Source organism: Carassius carassius, chromosome 13 (genome assembly GCF_963082965.1).
Source record: "Carassius carassius chromosome 13, fCarCar2.1, whole genome shotgun sequence".
In the NCBI taxonomy this organism is placed as follows: Eukaryota; Metazoa; Chordata; class Actinopteri; order Cypriniformes; family Cyprinidae; genus Carassius; species Carassius carassius.
In genome coordinates, this window is record NC_081767.1 from 2,029,755 (window position 1) to 2,044,770 (window position 15,016).

The following is a 15,016-nucleotide window of genomic DNA, read 5'->3' on the forward strand; positions in this document are numbered from 1 at the left end:
CGAGGATTATTTATAATCAAGTGCTCGTATTTAATCAAGGAATCATGACAGTCCTACTGGGAATATTTCAGTCGCATCAGAATTGATGTGAACAGGTTTTAGGAACAATGTAAATTAATCTAAATAAATGTGCTTCAATATTGTGGAATGATGCAGTGGAACATGAGGTAATCCAGCGTAACTCACCATGCTCCATGATACAGCTGGCTGGTTTGGGTCCCTTGGGTTCGAGCAGGTGAAAGGCAAATTCTGTCTTCAGTCCGTTGGGCAGCACTGCTCCTGTGCTCCCAGTGGGATGACCATCGTCAGGAGATCCCGCTTCCTCCTCATCGAGGGCTTCGTGACCTGCTGTGACCTCCACCTGTTGCTGCTCACTAGATTGCACTGGTTTCTCTCCGTTACCAACTGGACAAACGTCCTGCAGCTGTTCTGGACATTGGCTTAGCGTCTCATCCTGGGATTGTCCTGTTTGGATGGGACTAGACTCGGTGTGAGAACAGAACCTCTGGTCCTTCTTGCTTACATTTAGCGTCTCTTGCGTTTTTTGTGTGTTTGCATTTACAGTCAACTGTTGCTTTAACTGAGTCTGATCCACAAGGACAGCTTCCTTCTGGCTTTCGAACGGCGTAGCAGGTTCCTGTGAAGTTGGAGACTCCTTCAGGTTCTTCTGCTTATCCGCAAGTGAAGACATGGACGTGTTGAGCGGTTCAACAGGTGCAGCTGATGTTTCTGATGTTAACGTGCTGAGCTCAGATGCTGTTGGGTTCTGCTCGGGCAGTTGTGAAGGTGCATCTAAAGGTGCTTTTATATTAGTCTGTGTGCATGTTTGGCTCTCTGCTGCCCTCTCGCTGACGCCTTGCGCCAGTACGGTCATCTGTTGCTGCTCTGGAGGGCTTTCCACACGTGTTACCATAAAGATTTTGTGTCCTCTGCCGGGACTAGACACTGCAAAGCAGCGGCTAGGAGATGATGGGGGTTTGGGGACAGTGCTAGCTTCGGTCACTGGAGATCCCGGTAGAGGAGATACCGAGGGCACGGCCTTACAGGCGTTTATTGCAGGAATCTCTATGGGAGATGTGGTGTTCGCAGAAGCTTTCGGCTCCTCGGCTGCGTCCTCATCCTCTGTATCCGAGTCAGAGTCGTCTTGTAGTGACGGTTTTTGACCATTGTCCTCTTGGCTCTCAGATGCACTGCCCTCATTGGTTGCGTCTCTCTGATTGGCAGAGTTTTCCTCCTCGCTTTTCTCAGCAGATGCATCTTCATCCTCTTGAGTCTGGTCCTCCATGGCGATTTCGGCTATTGAGATTGACTGCCTCATCTTCTGCTCCGTCTCTTCCTTCTCTTTGGCCAGGATGAAGTTCCTCTTGCAGCCGTTCTGAATGTCTGACAGCAGGGCGCGTTGTGTCTCAATGAAACACTTCAGCTGGGAGTGCAGCCAGAGAAAAAGGATGTAGTATAGTTATGCATTAATAAGGTAATAGATGCATCTGTGGTATATAATTAAGTGTAGTAAGTGAGTATATAAAGACTGCATTTATTTGATCCAATATACAGTAAAAACTATAATATTGTAAAATGTTTCTACAATTGAAAATAATCTGTTAAACTGTAATTTATTTCTGTGATGCTCCGCTGTATTTTCAGCATCATTCCTCCAGTCTTCAGTGTCACATGATCTTCAGAAATCATGAAAATATGATGATTTACTGCTCAAGAAACATTTCTGATTATTATCGATGATGAACACAGTTGTGCTGCTTCATATTTTTGTGGAAACTGTGATGCACTTTATTTTTCATGATTACAAAAAAAAAAGATAAAATCTTACAGACCCCATTTAAATTTGGCAACATAGTACATTTAATTTGAATATATTTGCACTGATATAACACTATACTGAAATAAACAGCAATATATACCTTTATATCTGTATATGAAAATGCAATATAGTTTAAAATTGGTTTTAGACAGAACTACATCTAATACTGTTTTAGCTTTAAATACAGGCAGTTCTACTTCCATTAAGTTAAATCTTTCCCCTTTAACAAACACTCACCGTCTCTTTCTTGGGTTCTCGGTCCAGGTCGAGTCGGAGCAGCGATGTGTTGACTTTAAAGGCGAGCGAGAGAGCCATGAGGCCTCCGGTCTTGATCTCATTCTCACGCATGTCCAGCCGGAGGATCCTCGGACTCTCAGCGATGAATTCAGCGATAGCCACCGCTCCTATCACACGAACAAACACACCGGTCATCTACACATTCAAACACTCTTAACATAAGCCCAACATTCGACATCTAATTCATTATGTTTACATGTACAGTAACTCCACGTTTCATGCCAGATCTCACCTTCACAGGAGAGTTTGGTGGAGACCAGACCCAGCCTGAGGATGGAGCGGTTTGCTATGAGTCCGTCTTTTAGTTTGTGCACTCCTTCGTTCCCCACTGCGTTATGACCGAGGTTCAGTGTTTCCAAGCTCTGAGTGAACGGCTACAGAAACAGAGAGCAAAAGAGAGGGATCGGAAAAAGCACAGAGAGGCGGAAGAAGAAACTGAAAGTGCATTGACTAAAATGATAAAAAGGTGAAAGTGCATTAAATAAAAGACAAGCAGTGTGTCTTTTTCTGAGAGGGGTGTGAATACAAGGGCAGACAATGCTTTAAAACCACAGCAGCACAGACTAAACTAAGGCTAAAACAAATATATATATTATTTTCTGTCAAAAATTGGTTGTAAATGGACAATTTGGACAAATAACCAGAATAGTTGAACAATCCTCCAAATAGATTAGTCTTTTATTAAAAAAATAATGGTTAGATACAGCCCTATTATGACCCTTATTTTCAAGCATTTAAGCAATTATATTTCTACTATGTAGCTTCCTTGTTACATGTTGCACAATTACTTTAGTAATAACGGTAAATTATGCATAATTGCGTGCAACCCTAATGCCATTAATTATTATTACTTAGTACTTAAATGTATTCCACTGTAGCACCGACACCTTAAAAAGAAGTGTAACCCCTATTTCTTTTAGGTTTACACACTTGTTACAAACGAATAGTTAGTGTGAGTAGCCCTGGGACAAAATCCATTAATAAAAGCACTAAGGATGTGGATTTGCTAATGGAAACTTGTGTGTGTGTTTACCAAAGCGGCGGCCAGGTATCCCATGCCACTGTGTGTGAGCTGGTTGTTCCAGAGCACCAGAGTCACCAAACCCTTCCTCTGCTCCTTCAGACCCTCACATATATACGCCAACCCTGAGGAAACGAGCGGACACAAACACAGCGGGTTGAAGGACGAGTTCAGACACTACTGAAGTAGGAGACCAATAACAGCAAGAGGTCACACCTGAGTCCAGTATGTGATTGTGTCTCAGGTCCAGATTCTGGATGTTGTAGTTGAACTTCAGCAGATTCCCCAACTGAGCCGAATCCTGCAGACCGTTCAGCTTGTTTTCGGCCAAATACAGCTCTCTGAGATTCATGTTCATCTTTAGGGCTGTGGCTATGAAACAAACAGCCTTTAAATTGCTGCATTCACAATTTATTCAGAGAAAATGGTTTAAAATGCGGTTGCTACAAATATACCCCAGAGACTTAAGACTGCTTTTGTGCTCCAGGGTCACATACACTGTAACAAGGACACCTTAAAATAAAGGGAAACCGTTTCCATTTATTTCAAAGTCAGAGTACGTCTTATTCTTTCTTAAAGAGGCTGTTTGATTTAGTTTACCCATAAATGTGAATAAATGCATCCACTATCAAACGTAGTTAAAGCTGCCGTCATTCACGCGAGACTCCAGTCCTAGTTAAGGATAGCTCTTCATTAGTTAACACCTTTAATAATCATTAGAATATGACAAATCAAGCATTAATTACATTAATTATGAATTGTTACAAACAAGTTATTCTTGTGTTTAAAGCATAAATATCACAGCTAAAAGGTTTGTACAATTATATTAAAATTCCTTTTACTTGCTAAAAACTATAAAATGCCAATCAGACGACAGAAGGCATGGAGTAGATAAACACTTTTATCAGCAGAACTGATGTGTTTAATTTAATGTGCATTAAATATGATAGAGCAGGATTCAAAGGTTTTTATTCATTCATTACCGAGCAGCATGAGCGGTCGTCCTGAGAGGCAGGTGTTCTCCAGGTGCAGGACGGTCAGACTGCCGCTGATCCGCAGAGCTCTGGCCACGAACGGAGCCGAATGGTCCAGCAGCGGGGAGTTACGGGCGTCCAGGTACTGCAGCGAGCTCGTCTGGACACACACACACACACACATGAGGAGATAAGCTCTTCAGTAAAGTGTGAACGGAGCGTAACTCAAGCCTCACCTTCCTCATCATGTGTGCGGCGGCCTGCCAGCCGCGTGTGCTGATGTGCTTGTTGCTGGAGATGTTGAGATGAGTGGCGGATTCATAGTACTCTATCATATCGAACAAAGCAGACGCTCCCTGAGAGAGAGAAAGAAACACTCTTTATTCTGCACAGCATTTCAGAATTAATAACAGTCTACTTTGTGCTGATTCTGGAGCTTACAAACCAGATGCACAACACAAACACATGCAGACAACCGGAGTTACCATGACAACAGATGGATGGGGGGGGGGGGGGGGGTTATATATATAAAACTGAAAAAATATAATAAAATCATGGTACATGTGTACATTTAACAAAGTAATTAGAAATGAAAAATTATAAAATGCCAATCAGATGACGGAAGGCATGGAGTAGATAAACACTTTTATCTGCAAAATTGATAATGTGTAATTTAATGTGCATTAAATATGATAGGATTAGAATCTAAAGCTAGTGATGGGACAGAAAAAGGAAGAAACAGACACACACACACACACACACACAAACTGTGATTTTGAATTACAATTACATGAGAGGCAACCACTGCATTTTAATAATGATCTGAAAAAGTGCAATGTTTGATTTATATTATGTTTAATTTCAAAATCTGACGCAAAAACAGAATAACCTGACTTTATCTTCCTGAAATAATGCTACATAAAACATCTGTATGAAACAGAAAGAGCAGGTGTGTATATATATATAAGGGCTGTCAATTGATTAAAAATGTTCAATCTAATTAAATTACACATTGTTGTGATTAACCTAATTAATTGCATATTAACTGCACATCAAATTTGGCTGAGAAATGGCCCACATCATTTAAAGCCATGTGTTACATGAGAAAAGCATGAAATAGATATTACATCAAGTACCTTTAGACATTTTTTTTTTGGGTGAACTATCCCTTTAATTAGTTTTTTTTTGTTGTTGTTGCAAAAACAGACAATATTGTGCTTCAAATATAACAATATTAACTTATTTACTGAACTGTTGCATAAAATCAAATTTGCACGTGCTATTCAAGACAAAAACAACAATCATGTGATCTTGCCCTTGTTGCTCGTGTGATCTCGCTTATATGATATAAACATGAGAGAAAATTCAAACAGCGGCCTTTTTTGGCCCAAAATCTTGAATTTTAGGGGCACATAACTTTATTTATGGACCAAATAGTTGTCGCCCTGCATCATGTTTGTCAGGAATCAACTATATGAAATATAAGATGACGTATAGGTGTGGGGCTGGACGAGTGTGTTATCTGCATTTAAATACTGTAATAAAAGTTATTTTTCCATAACTAATTCATTAAATTAATGCATTAAACTGACTGCCCAAATATAATTATATGTATTTATTTATTTACATAAAACAAGACATTAAGGAATGTGGGTAATGTGGGACCAGAAACTGCTTGGTTTCTGACATTCTTCAAAATATCTTCTTTTGAATTCAACAGAAGGCAAAAAAAATCATCAAGGTAATTTTTTTAAGGTGAACAATCCCTTCAAGAACTAAGTGTCAAATAGTTTAAATCCGTACTAAAAGAAAAAGACTTGTGTTGAGCTCTAACCTGAACACACACACACACCCTATACAAGAGGAAGCGGGATAGGCTCAATGTTTCTGGAGGAGCCAAAAACAAGAACAAGTACAAACATCTGTATTAAACTGAAACAGTAGGCGGTTCTTATGGTACAGTGATACAGCATTTCCTTAGTTACCGCTGTAAACACAGCGGCGCTTACGGAACAGTGATACAGCGTTTCCTTGGTTACCACTGTAAACACAGCGGCGCTTATGGAACAGTGATACAGCGTTTCCTTGGTTACCACTGTAAACACAGCGGCGCTTACGGAACAGTGATACAGCGTTTCCTTGGTTACCACTGTAAGCACAGAAGCGCTGTGAGTATTAACACTCATTTAAATGTATTTTACGGAGACAAAATAAAAAGAAACTATTTCTGAAAACAGTCAGTTCTGTTCCCCTGATAATCACATTCATATAAAATTCATTGTTTGGATTTTCTTCCTATTTTTTGAACGTTGTAAACCGTGATCTTGTTCTGCCTACTATTTTCTCCTCTTTATGTCAGTCTTCAGGATCTCTGGCCTCTGTTAACGGCCCTTTACAGACTAATTATAATAATAACTGTATAAATCCAAACAAATGGCCATTGGGAAAATGACTGCAGTGCAGTTTGTGTGCAAGCACGGAACAGAAGATAGTTTGAAGAAAAAAAAAAAGCCAATATCGGTGCATCTGCACTCCACTGTATAGATTAATCATTGTCAAAGCTAAAAAGTTACTTGCCAGGATGGGTATATTTGACACACGCAAGTATCGAAAGGAGTTGTCTTTTAAACCTAAATTCTTTTTAATCGCTTTAATTTTTATATTAAGTCTTAAAAACACATGCAAATTATGAAATGTCATGACAACGCTGCAGAGGCTCGATCAGGCAAATGACAAATCCGTCTACTGACCCAAATGTCTTTAAAGCTGGCCCCGGGCCATCGGGCAGTCCTTATTGTCGAGCCCTTTTATATCTTCTATTTATTTCAAAATAGAGAAAAAAAAAATCCATTTTTCCATGACACTCCCTTGTGTTTGTATATATGGAAGATGCTGCGATCCACCCAACTTATGACTTACAGCAAGATTATTGTGTTAAATCAACCACGTTAAGCATATGCCAAGAGCAACCTTAAGTAACCTATTAGTCTCCAGAGCTCGTGGAATCTGTGTTTATGTTGGACAAACACAAACCGTTTCAGAACAGCACACACGTAGTCCACACACAGATACACATGCCTCAACCAAACACACTAAACATATGACAAGTATTTTCATTAAATAACTAAATCAGAGCGCCGCACTGGCCATAACAGAAGAGTCTTAGAGATGGAAAGAACAACAATAACCCTGCATTCCTAAAGCTGGTCAGAAAATGAGATGAACGAGGTAAAAAAAGAGCAGCACTCACATCCTCGTCTAAGTTTGTCTGTTCCAGATCCACCACTTTAAACTGCACCCTCTTAAAGATCTCCTCCAGAGATTCACATGATTTATAGTCCAGCTTCTCTCCTACAGAGGAAAACACAGAGAGAGATAAAGACAGAGATATTAGATTGAACATCTGCACTGATACGGCTCTTTATAGCATTTTATTTGGTAAAAGCACAGATCAAAGCCAAACACATAGTGATGAATTCTCTGCTACCTTCTAATTTACAGTTTACTGGATTCATCTGATGGTGAGATCAGCTCATCTATGGACACACACCCATTAACTACACAAACCAAACGAGGACACAAACCAGTCTCAACAGGCTGAACTCAACGGAGAACCTGCGTGTGGGTGTATGTGCATGAGACTAAATGAAACGGCGAAACTCAATGCATTTACATTACATCTCCATGACTTAACTGTTCGGAGCCCATTAAATGCATATATTCATAAAACTCAACATTTTGTGGTTGGTACAATTTAAAATATACTATTATTTTGAAAAATATTATTACAATTTAAAATAGCAGTGTTGTATCTGAATTATATAGTAAAATCTAATTCAATCCTGTGATGCTCAGCTGTATTTTCAGCATCAATCCTCCAGTCTTCAGTGTCACATGATCTTCAAAAATTATGAAAATATGATGATTTACTGCTCAAGAAACATTTCTGATTATTATTAGTGTTGAACACAGTTTTGCCGCACAATATTTTGTGGAAACTGTGATACACTATTTTTCAGGATTCAAAGATGAATAGAAAGTTCAAAATAACTAATTTGTTATATTTTGTAACATTATTAATAGCATTTCTGTCCCTTCTGATCAATTAAATGCATCTTTGCTGAATAAGAAGAAAAAAAATGTTTTTTTAGTTTTTTTTCTTTATGCCGGTTCATAACTGTTTTTTAAGGAATATTCATTAAATGTCTATGACTATTCCAAGACTGGAAATATACAACTTTAAAACTCCCTGAGCTTTTAATGACCGGGCAAACACTGAACACTGCGAAACTGATATTTTCAGCTCACCTTTGAGATCTAGGCACTCGTTTCGCTGTGTCAGGTCTTTTAAGTCCTATGGAAAAAATAAAGAGAGAGTTAGCTATTGACAGATGAATATAATCAGAGAGGTAGGTCATTAATATAACCCTAAATAACAAAGTGTGTGTGCAATGACAAGTGGTTTAAAAAAAACTACCAAACTCTAAAAATCGTAAACCTACTCCACAGACATAAGAATCAATTAATACACTGTGTGTGTTTGTGTGAGTAAAACATGTCTCCTGATTACCCAACACACTTAAACAAATGGACTAAGAGCTGAAAGTATGCCAGTATAAATGCTGAATTCATAGCTTTGAAGGCTGTGTAAACACTGATGTCTGTGCTGTGAAACACCGTGGGCCAGCGGCCCTAGACTTGTTCTCTGATCAGCATTCAGAGTCAGCAACCTGACATTTAACGCTGCCATGAGCTTTTCTAATGTGACTTCAATGAGCCTTGTGTTTCTGCTGTTACACAAGCCAACCACGACTGTCTTTACTCACCAATTCACACGCCCTCTCTCTGTTATAATATCTAATAGAGTAGGTTTTTGTTACACCAGTTTTCATAACGAAAAGAGGGCGAGTGTATATCTAAAGTCTTTGGTGGTTATTTAGCCTCTAATTGATTTCCTGTTATAAATCTGTACACTAACGTTTAATTTGATGAGATAAACCATGCATACGATTCAATATTCTATTGATTTGTGTTTATTGGTGAAAGAGCAACTTCTGAAGAAATGTAAAAAAAAAAAAAAATACATCATCATCAATTTAACCATTAAACAGTAAGACAAAAATATGATGAAAATTTGTAAGTTTCCACTGAATAAAACTAGACTAAAACGGAAACAGGACAAGTTGACTAAATATGCTAAAAACTGAAAGTTACATTTGACACAGGACTAAGACTACATTAAAAATAGCTGACAAAATTAACGCTACTATACTACATAAAACATCTGCATGAAACAAAAGCAGCAGACTAAATGAAAATGCAAATTCACTCTCTGACAGCAGGTGGCGCTTATGGAACAGCTGCAATCCAGCGTTTCCTTGGTTACACTACATTAATATTCATTATACTGAGGCAAGATGAAAAGAACATGCCATCTAAACTTGTCTAAAGACAGTCAGTTCCCCTCAGAAACACATTTATATAAACTCCTACTGCGCCCAATTGTACCGCAGTTCATTGAACATCAACCAATTTGAATCGTCACATTATTTCTATAGATTTTCAACAGGATCTGGGTGCATCGTTACATCTCTGATTACCAAATATTGGCTTAAACGTTTTCATCGATTAGTTTTCTTTCAGTTAGCACAGGTTTTGCATTTCTTTTTGTAACTGAGGGATCATAGGTTTCATTGATCTGAGCTTATGCATGCAGTTTTTGAGTGAACATTCACATAATTATCCACATATGATGCTTCAAAACTGAGGTGCATGAGCTCGGATCAATGAGGCCTTTAATCAATCAGCTCCACAAAGAAAAACAAAACTTGTGCAGATTGAACCAAAAAATAAAGAAAAAAAAATTAATAAAGAAAACTTTTTTTTTCTTTCTTAAAAGCTGGTCATGTTTTAAACATGCCTTTTGTTTTCAAATATACTTTGTTGTACATATTAAAGACAGCATAGATTTACGGCCAATGTTTTTAGTCTAAAACTGTAACTGTTTTGTGGCTCTTACTATCACATGAGGGACAGGTAACTATAGCTCAAATATATCTATGGACAGAAATAAAGTCTTCAAGTTCTCAGAAACATCTGTGCCTTTTTCTATTATTACCACATTTTGTTTGTTGATGTTACATTTTAATGCTTTTAACAGACTTGTTTAAAGTCAAACTTTAATTGATTGCTTTATATATCAATCGTGCGTCTTAACTGATTGTCAGTAAGAATTATTTTTTAAGAATTGCACATGACATTTATGTTCTTAACTTCTTAAAAAGACTTTCGAAGATTCTGGTATACCCAAAAGTAAAAAAAAATAAAATAAAATAAATCTGTGAAATCAGTACAATAAGATGCAAAGTGCTACAAATAGCAAGTTTTAAAAATTACCAAATTCCTGAGAAATTATCTTCAGAAATATGACGAACCCAAAAACACAATACAATCATTATAAAACATCAAACACCATTATTCCTGTAACATAACATTAAAATAAACAATTCTACTATCATTTGGAGCTGGGAACTGCACTAGGATAAAACACACACACACACACACACACACAAATTCCATACATTTTTAACATTATGATATATATAATCTGTGCAAAGTAAACTGACGTAAAAAGAGCATTAATCTTCTTAGTCTCTCGCTCTCTCTTCTCTTTTTTCAGCAAATTTCTTTTACAGTCCCGTTTGTGAAGTCATTTTTCCAAGGGTGACTAAACAATTAGGAGAGGAGCCCAAGCGCAGACTGAGACGGTGGAAAAACACACGCACACGCACACGCACACACACACACACACACACACACACACACACACAGAGTAATGACTGGCTATTTTCTGCCCTGGGGACTCCCAGTGGAAATGTACCATCATGCCCTTGGAAGGGTTCAACAGACTGATGCCTTTCTGCATAACTACAGGTTACACACACTGCACATAAACACATTACACACACACAAACACTACACTTGCAGAGAAAATTAAAGGAGTGGAAAAGCAACAGATGGGAAACACAAAAGAGTGGGAGGAGGAGAGCGGCAGCATGTGCTGGTTGGTGAGGGATTGTGGTGTTAGCTGGCATCTCTTAGCAAACATCAGGCCATGATAACATGATTTCTCTCCGTCCGTCTGTTGCACTGATCCTCATTATAACACCTGCCGAGTCTCACCTGAAATCTTTCATGCATGCAAACTGATCTAGTCTACTTTCTGACCCTCATAATGTATATAGGTCTGTCTGACCCATGATGAGATGCTTAATTTCTCAAAATGCATAGGTTTTGTATGGGAACCAAACTTTGGAAATGAGTCACGACTATCAAAAAATCCATCTATTCAAAACGTGTTGCACAGTTGCATTCAGGTCCATTCTGAGCCAGGTATTAGCTGATGCATTACACAACATGTCATGGAGACTTCATCTCACATACACTTCAACTGTAGAGAAAAATGCACACCCATTGATGAACAACTGCAGCATGTAATTATCAAAATGTATCAACTTTTTCACCTCAAATGTGAAAGTTATGCAAGTAAAATTATCATGGAAACCATTATAATAAGTTCAAAGGATTTAAATCAACAGACTCAAATTTGACTTGCTACCAGTAATTCACCTACTGTATGTTTTTATACATTTAATATAACTACAAAAATCAAATTATTTTTTTCTTATCAAAATGTCAAAGAATTCTGAATAAAATGTAGTAATAACATAATAATAACAGAGTACTACAAAAACGTTATTGATCGTCTACAATACCAAGAGTCATATCATATATATTCACCATTTAGGTCTTTGCCAGCGGTCCATTTATAATATACTAGTGACGTTTTTTTCTTTAAATAACAGTCATGATTTAGTGTTTCATGACCCTTTTTCTCCCTCTTTCTGATACTTTGCATTAAACAGGCTGATTTTGATGCAGAGCCATTAATACTCTTATGTAACTGTAATAACAAATTTGACCCTTAGAAAATCATACCACTGGTGATTCGAACACCGTTTCTATATTTGTTATTAGGGCTGCTCGATTAATTGAATCCTCCTTCGGATGGAGATTTACTCCTGATCACACAACCGTGCTTCACTGACGAGATGCACATGACAATCGCAGCTTCTGCCTAATCGGGATTCGTTTTGATTAATCGTGAAGCCCTATTTGTTACAGGAAGTCCTACAGTTAAATGTTTACTGACAGAAAACAGGCACACTCTGGTTGAGCTCTAACCAAACCAATAAAACGCTATATGCAAATCCCAGAGTCAAATTTGGGAACTCTGTGTGTGTGTGTGTGTGTGTGCGTGTGTGTGTGTGTGTGTGTGTGTGTGGACAGGAACCCATGAACATTTGTTGGCTCAGAATGGTATGTTTACAGCGCTGTCTATAAGAGGCTTTCAGTAAGCCAGAAAGCGATGAAAAACAAGTTTTTTGTATTAAACAATTAAATATAAAAAGACTTTAAATATTTAAAGAGTTACTACACCCATTTTGGGATGGAGTATCCCTTTAATTAAATATATTAAATAATCAACACTCAAATATATAAACCTTTAAATAGCACATAATTATTATACTATATGCATTTATATAATTATATTTCCACACCGATTTGTTGCTTAAAAATAAAAACAGTGGCTGAAACAAAAACTCGCTTTCACTACTGATTTTATTTAAACACATTAAGACATTAAAATAAAAACAAAAAAGTTAAAATCGAATGAATATGTAATATAGTGCATGTATTTAACAAAATGCTCCTCTAAAGTTAATTACTTCTAGCTGACTGAACAGTGAATGGCTTTCTGGAGGTAAATGCATTTCGCTCGAACCTACACTTTGTCACACTGAAGATCATCAAAATCACAATTAATTGCTTGAATTTAGTTATAAAATTGACTAAATTTGAGAGTGCAAATCTAATTGTGCAAAGCTTCCAAGTTTTGTTTACGCATTAATGGAAAACAGTGTAGACAAAGAAAGATTGATTTAAATCAAGGAATCAATATTGTCAATCCAGTCCAAGCCTGGACAGAGCTGACATGTTTGCCTGCTAAAGCTGGTAACACAGTTAATTAACCTCATGTTTCAGTCATGAGGACAGCCCTCAAAAACAGTTTTCAGAGGAATATTTGTGTTGCATCAATAGCCTTGAATGAAGGACTGAGGAATCCTCATGATGTTTTAGATGTTTCTGCAGATGTGAGAGACTGCATGAATACATGTGTGTGTTACCTGGATCTGTTTGAGCACTTTAGGGATTGGTTTGCAGTTGAGCTTCTGGCATGCTTGTCTGTAGGCATTGAGAATCTCCTCCACCGTCACATTCTGGGCTGCAGAGACAAAAACCACACAAACACGAGGTCAAAGGTCATGCAGAAATAAACTACACGGCATATGCAACAGCTCAAGGAACCAAGCGGTCTAGACCTTCTAAACACTGTCCACAGTCATATGACCACATTCAGACTTACTGTTCTCAGAAGACACACACACACACACACACACACACACACACTGAAGGAAGGTTTAAGGATAAACTAAAATACCAGGCTCTACAAGTGTGATCATTTCACTCACATTTGCATTGTGTTGATCCCACAGTGTTATCTGTCATGCAAACATATTAACCATAAGATAATAACAGCCTGTGACTGAAATCTCACAGCAATGAAAGCACCAGAAGCAATTCAGAATGAATGCATGACGTATTACTACATTGTGCAAAAAAAAAAAACCTTCGCTAACATAACTATATCTCAGAGAAAATTATTACATTCAAAAATATTTTTCTGGCATGCTAAATATTACAAATGATTTTAAGTAATTCTGTGCAATATTGCTTTTATGACCACTACAGATCCAATAACAATATGTGGAACCAATGTTTAATTGTTTAATAATTTATTTTACTATAAACTTAAATACATACACACCATGAAAATTTGTTGTAGTAGTAATAACAATTATTACTGCTTATAATTACTACTTACATTACCACTTAAATATTACATCAGTATCATACAATTATATTTACAATATTTTTATTGTTTATTCAGTATGTGCACTGAATTTCTTCATCATTCTTCCTTTTTCTGCATGAAAAGTAAGAGTATCTGCTTTTGCATCGACATCATTTTAGTTTGGAGCTGCATGTAAACAACGATCCACAGAGTTACATCACATCTTCCGTCTCTTCTGGATATCTTTGCAGATATCTGAATTCACTATGCACCAATTTTTAGATGAATTCAAGAATAAAGCTGTGCTATGTTCATCAATGTGGTTGTACTGATGGTCAGGCTATCAAAACAGTGAGATATTAGCATATTTATGGGCAAACATGGATTCTGCTTGTGGTATAAGGTCATTGGGTTAAAGAAAACTTGATATATTTCTTGTTTCTGATAAAAAGTAAGAGATTGTGCACCCCTAAACAGCACAGTGGACCGCTGACTAGAGATGATGTGCTGGGTTGATGAAGCTAATGATAAGCACCGTCCACGCTTGCTATCATCAAATACGCTGCAGACTAATCATGACCACCATCACTAACATGGGCTATAAAAATAAACCAATACATGACTATTCAGCTAAAAGAGTGCATCACGAGTCTCTCTCTTCTCCTCCGGCAGTCTAATTAAACTAAAGTCTGCTCTAAAAGATTTCCAATGGCTCTTGCTCTATGAGCGGAGATCTAGAATTAGGCTTGAGTATCGAGTATCGATTGGAACCGGGACTAGCATTGCGATTTTCCCGGAATCGTTCAAAAGTTTACTTTTTGATTCCTAGTTTCGATTCCTAGTCCACCGACCAGAAGAAGAAGAAACCGCTGAACACCAACAAAGAAGCGTACACCAGAAGTGTTGGCATAATCGAGCGAGTTTAAGCG

General features: G+C 37.6%; 1 protein-coding gene across 1 annotated transcript in view; it reads right to left on the reverse strand.

Moving 5' to 3' along the window:
• Positions 1-15,016, reverse strand: part of ppp1r37 (protein phosphatase 1, regulatory subunit 37) — a 39,285-nt gene that overhangs the window by 3,096 nt on the left and 21,173 nt on the right. Inside the window, exons 2-11 of the mRNA XM_059564292.1 lie at positions 13,360-13,457; positions 8,420-8,465; positions 7,362-7,462; positions 4,348-4,467; positions 4,121-4,271; positions 3,354-3,509; positions 3,150-3,262; positions 2,349-2,490; positions 2,057-2,223; positions 187-1,423 (exon numbers count right to left, since the gene is read on the reverse strand). Of these exons, the coding sequence (XP_059420275.1) occupies positions 187-1,423; positions 2,057-2,223; positions 2,349-2,490; positions 3,150-3,262; positions 3,354-3,509; positions 4,121-4,271; positions 4,348-4,467; positions 7,362-7,462; positions 8,420-8,465; positions 13,360-13,457 (2,331 nt within the window). The remainder of the gene's footprint in view (positions 1-186; positions 1,424-2,056; positions 2,224-2,348; positions 2,491-3,149; positions 3,263-3,353; positions 3,510-4,120; positions 4,272-4,347; positions 4,468-7,361; positions 7,463-8,419; positions 8,466-13,359; positions 13,458-15,016) is intronic.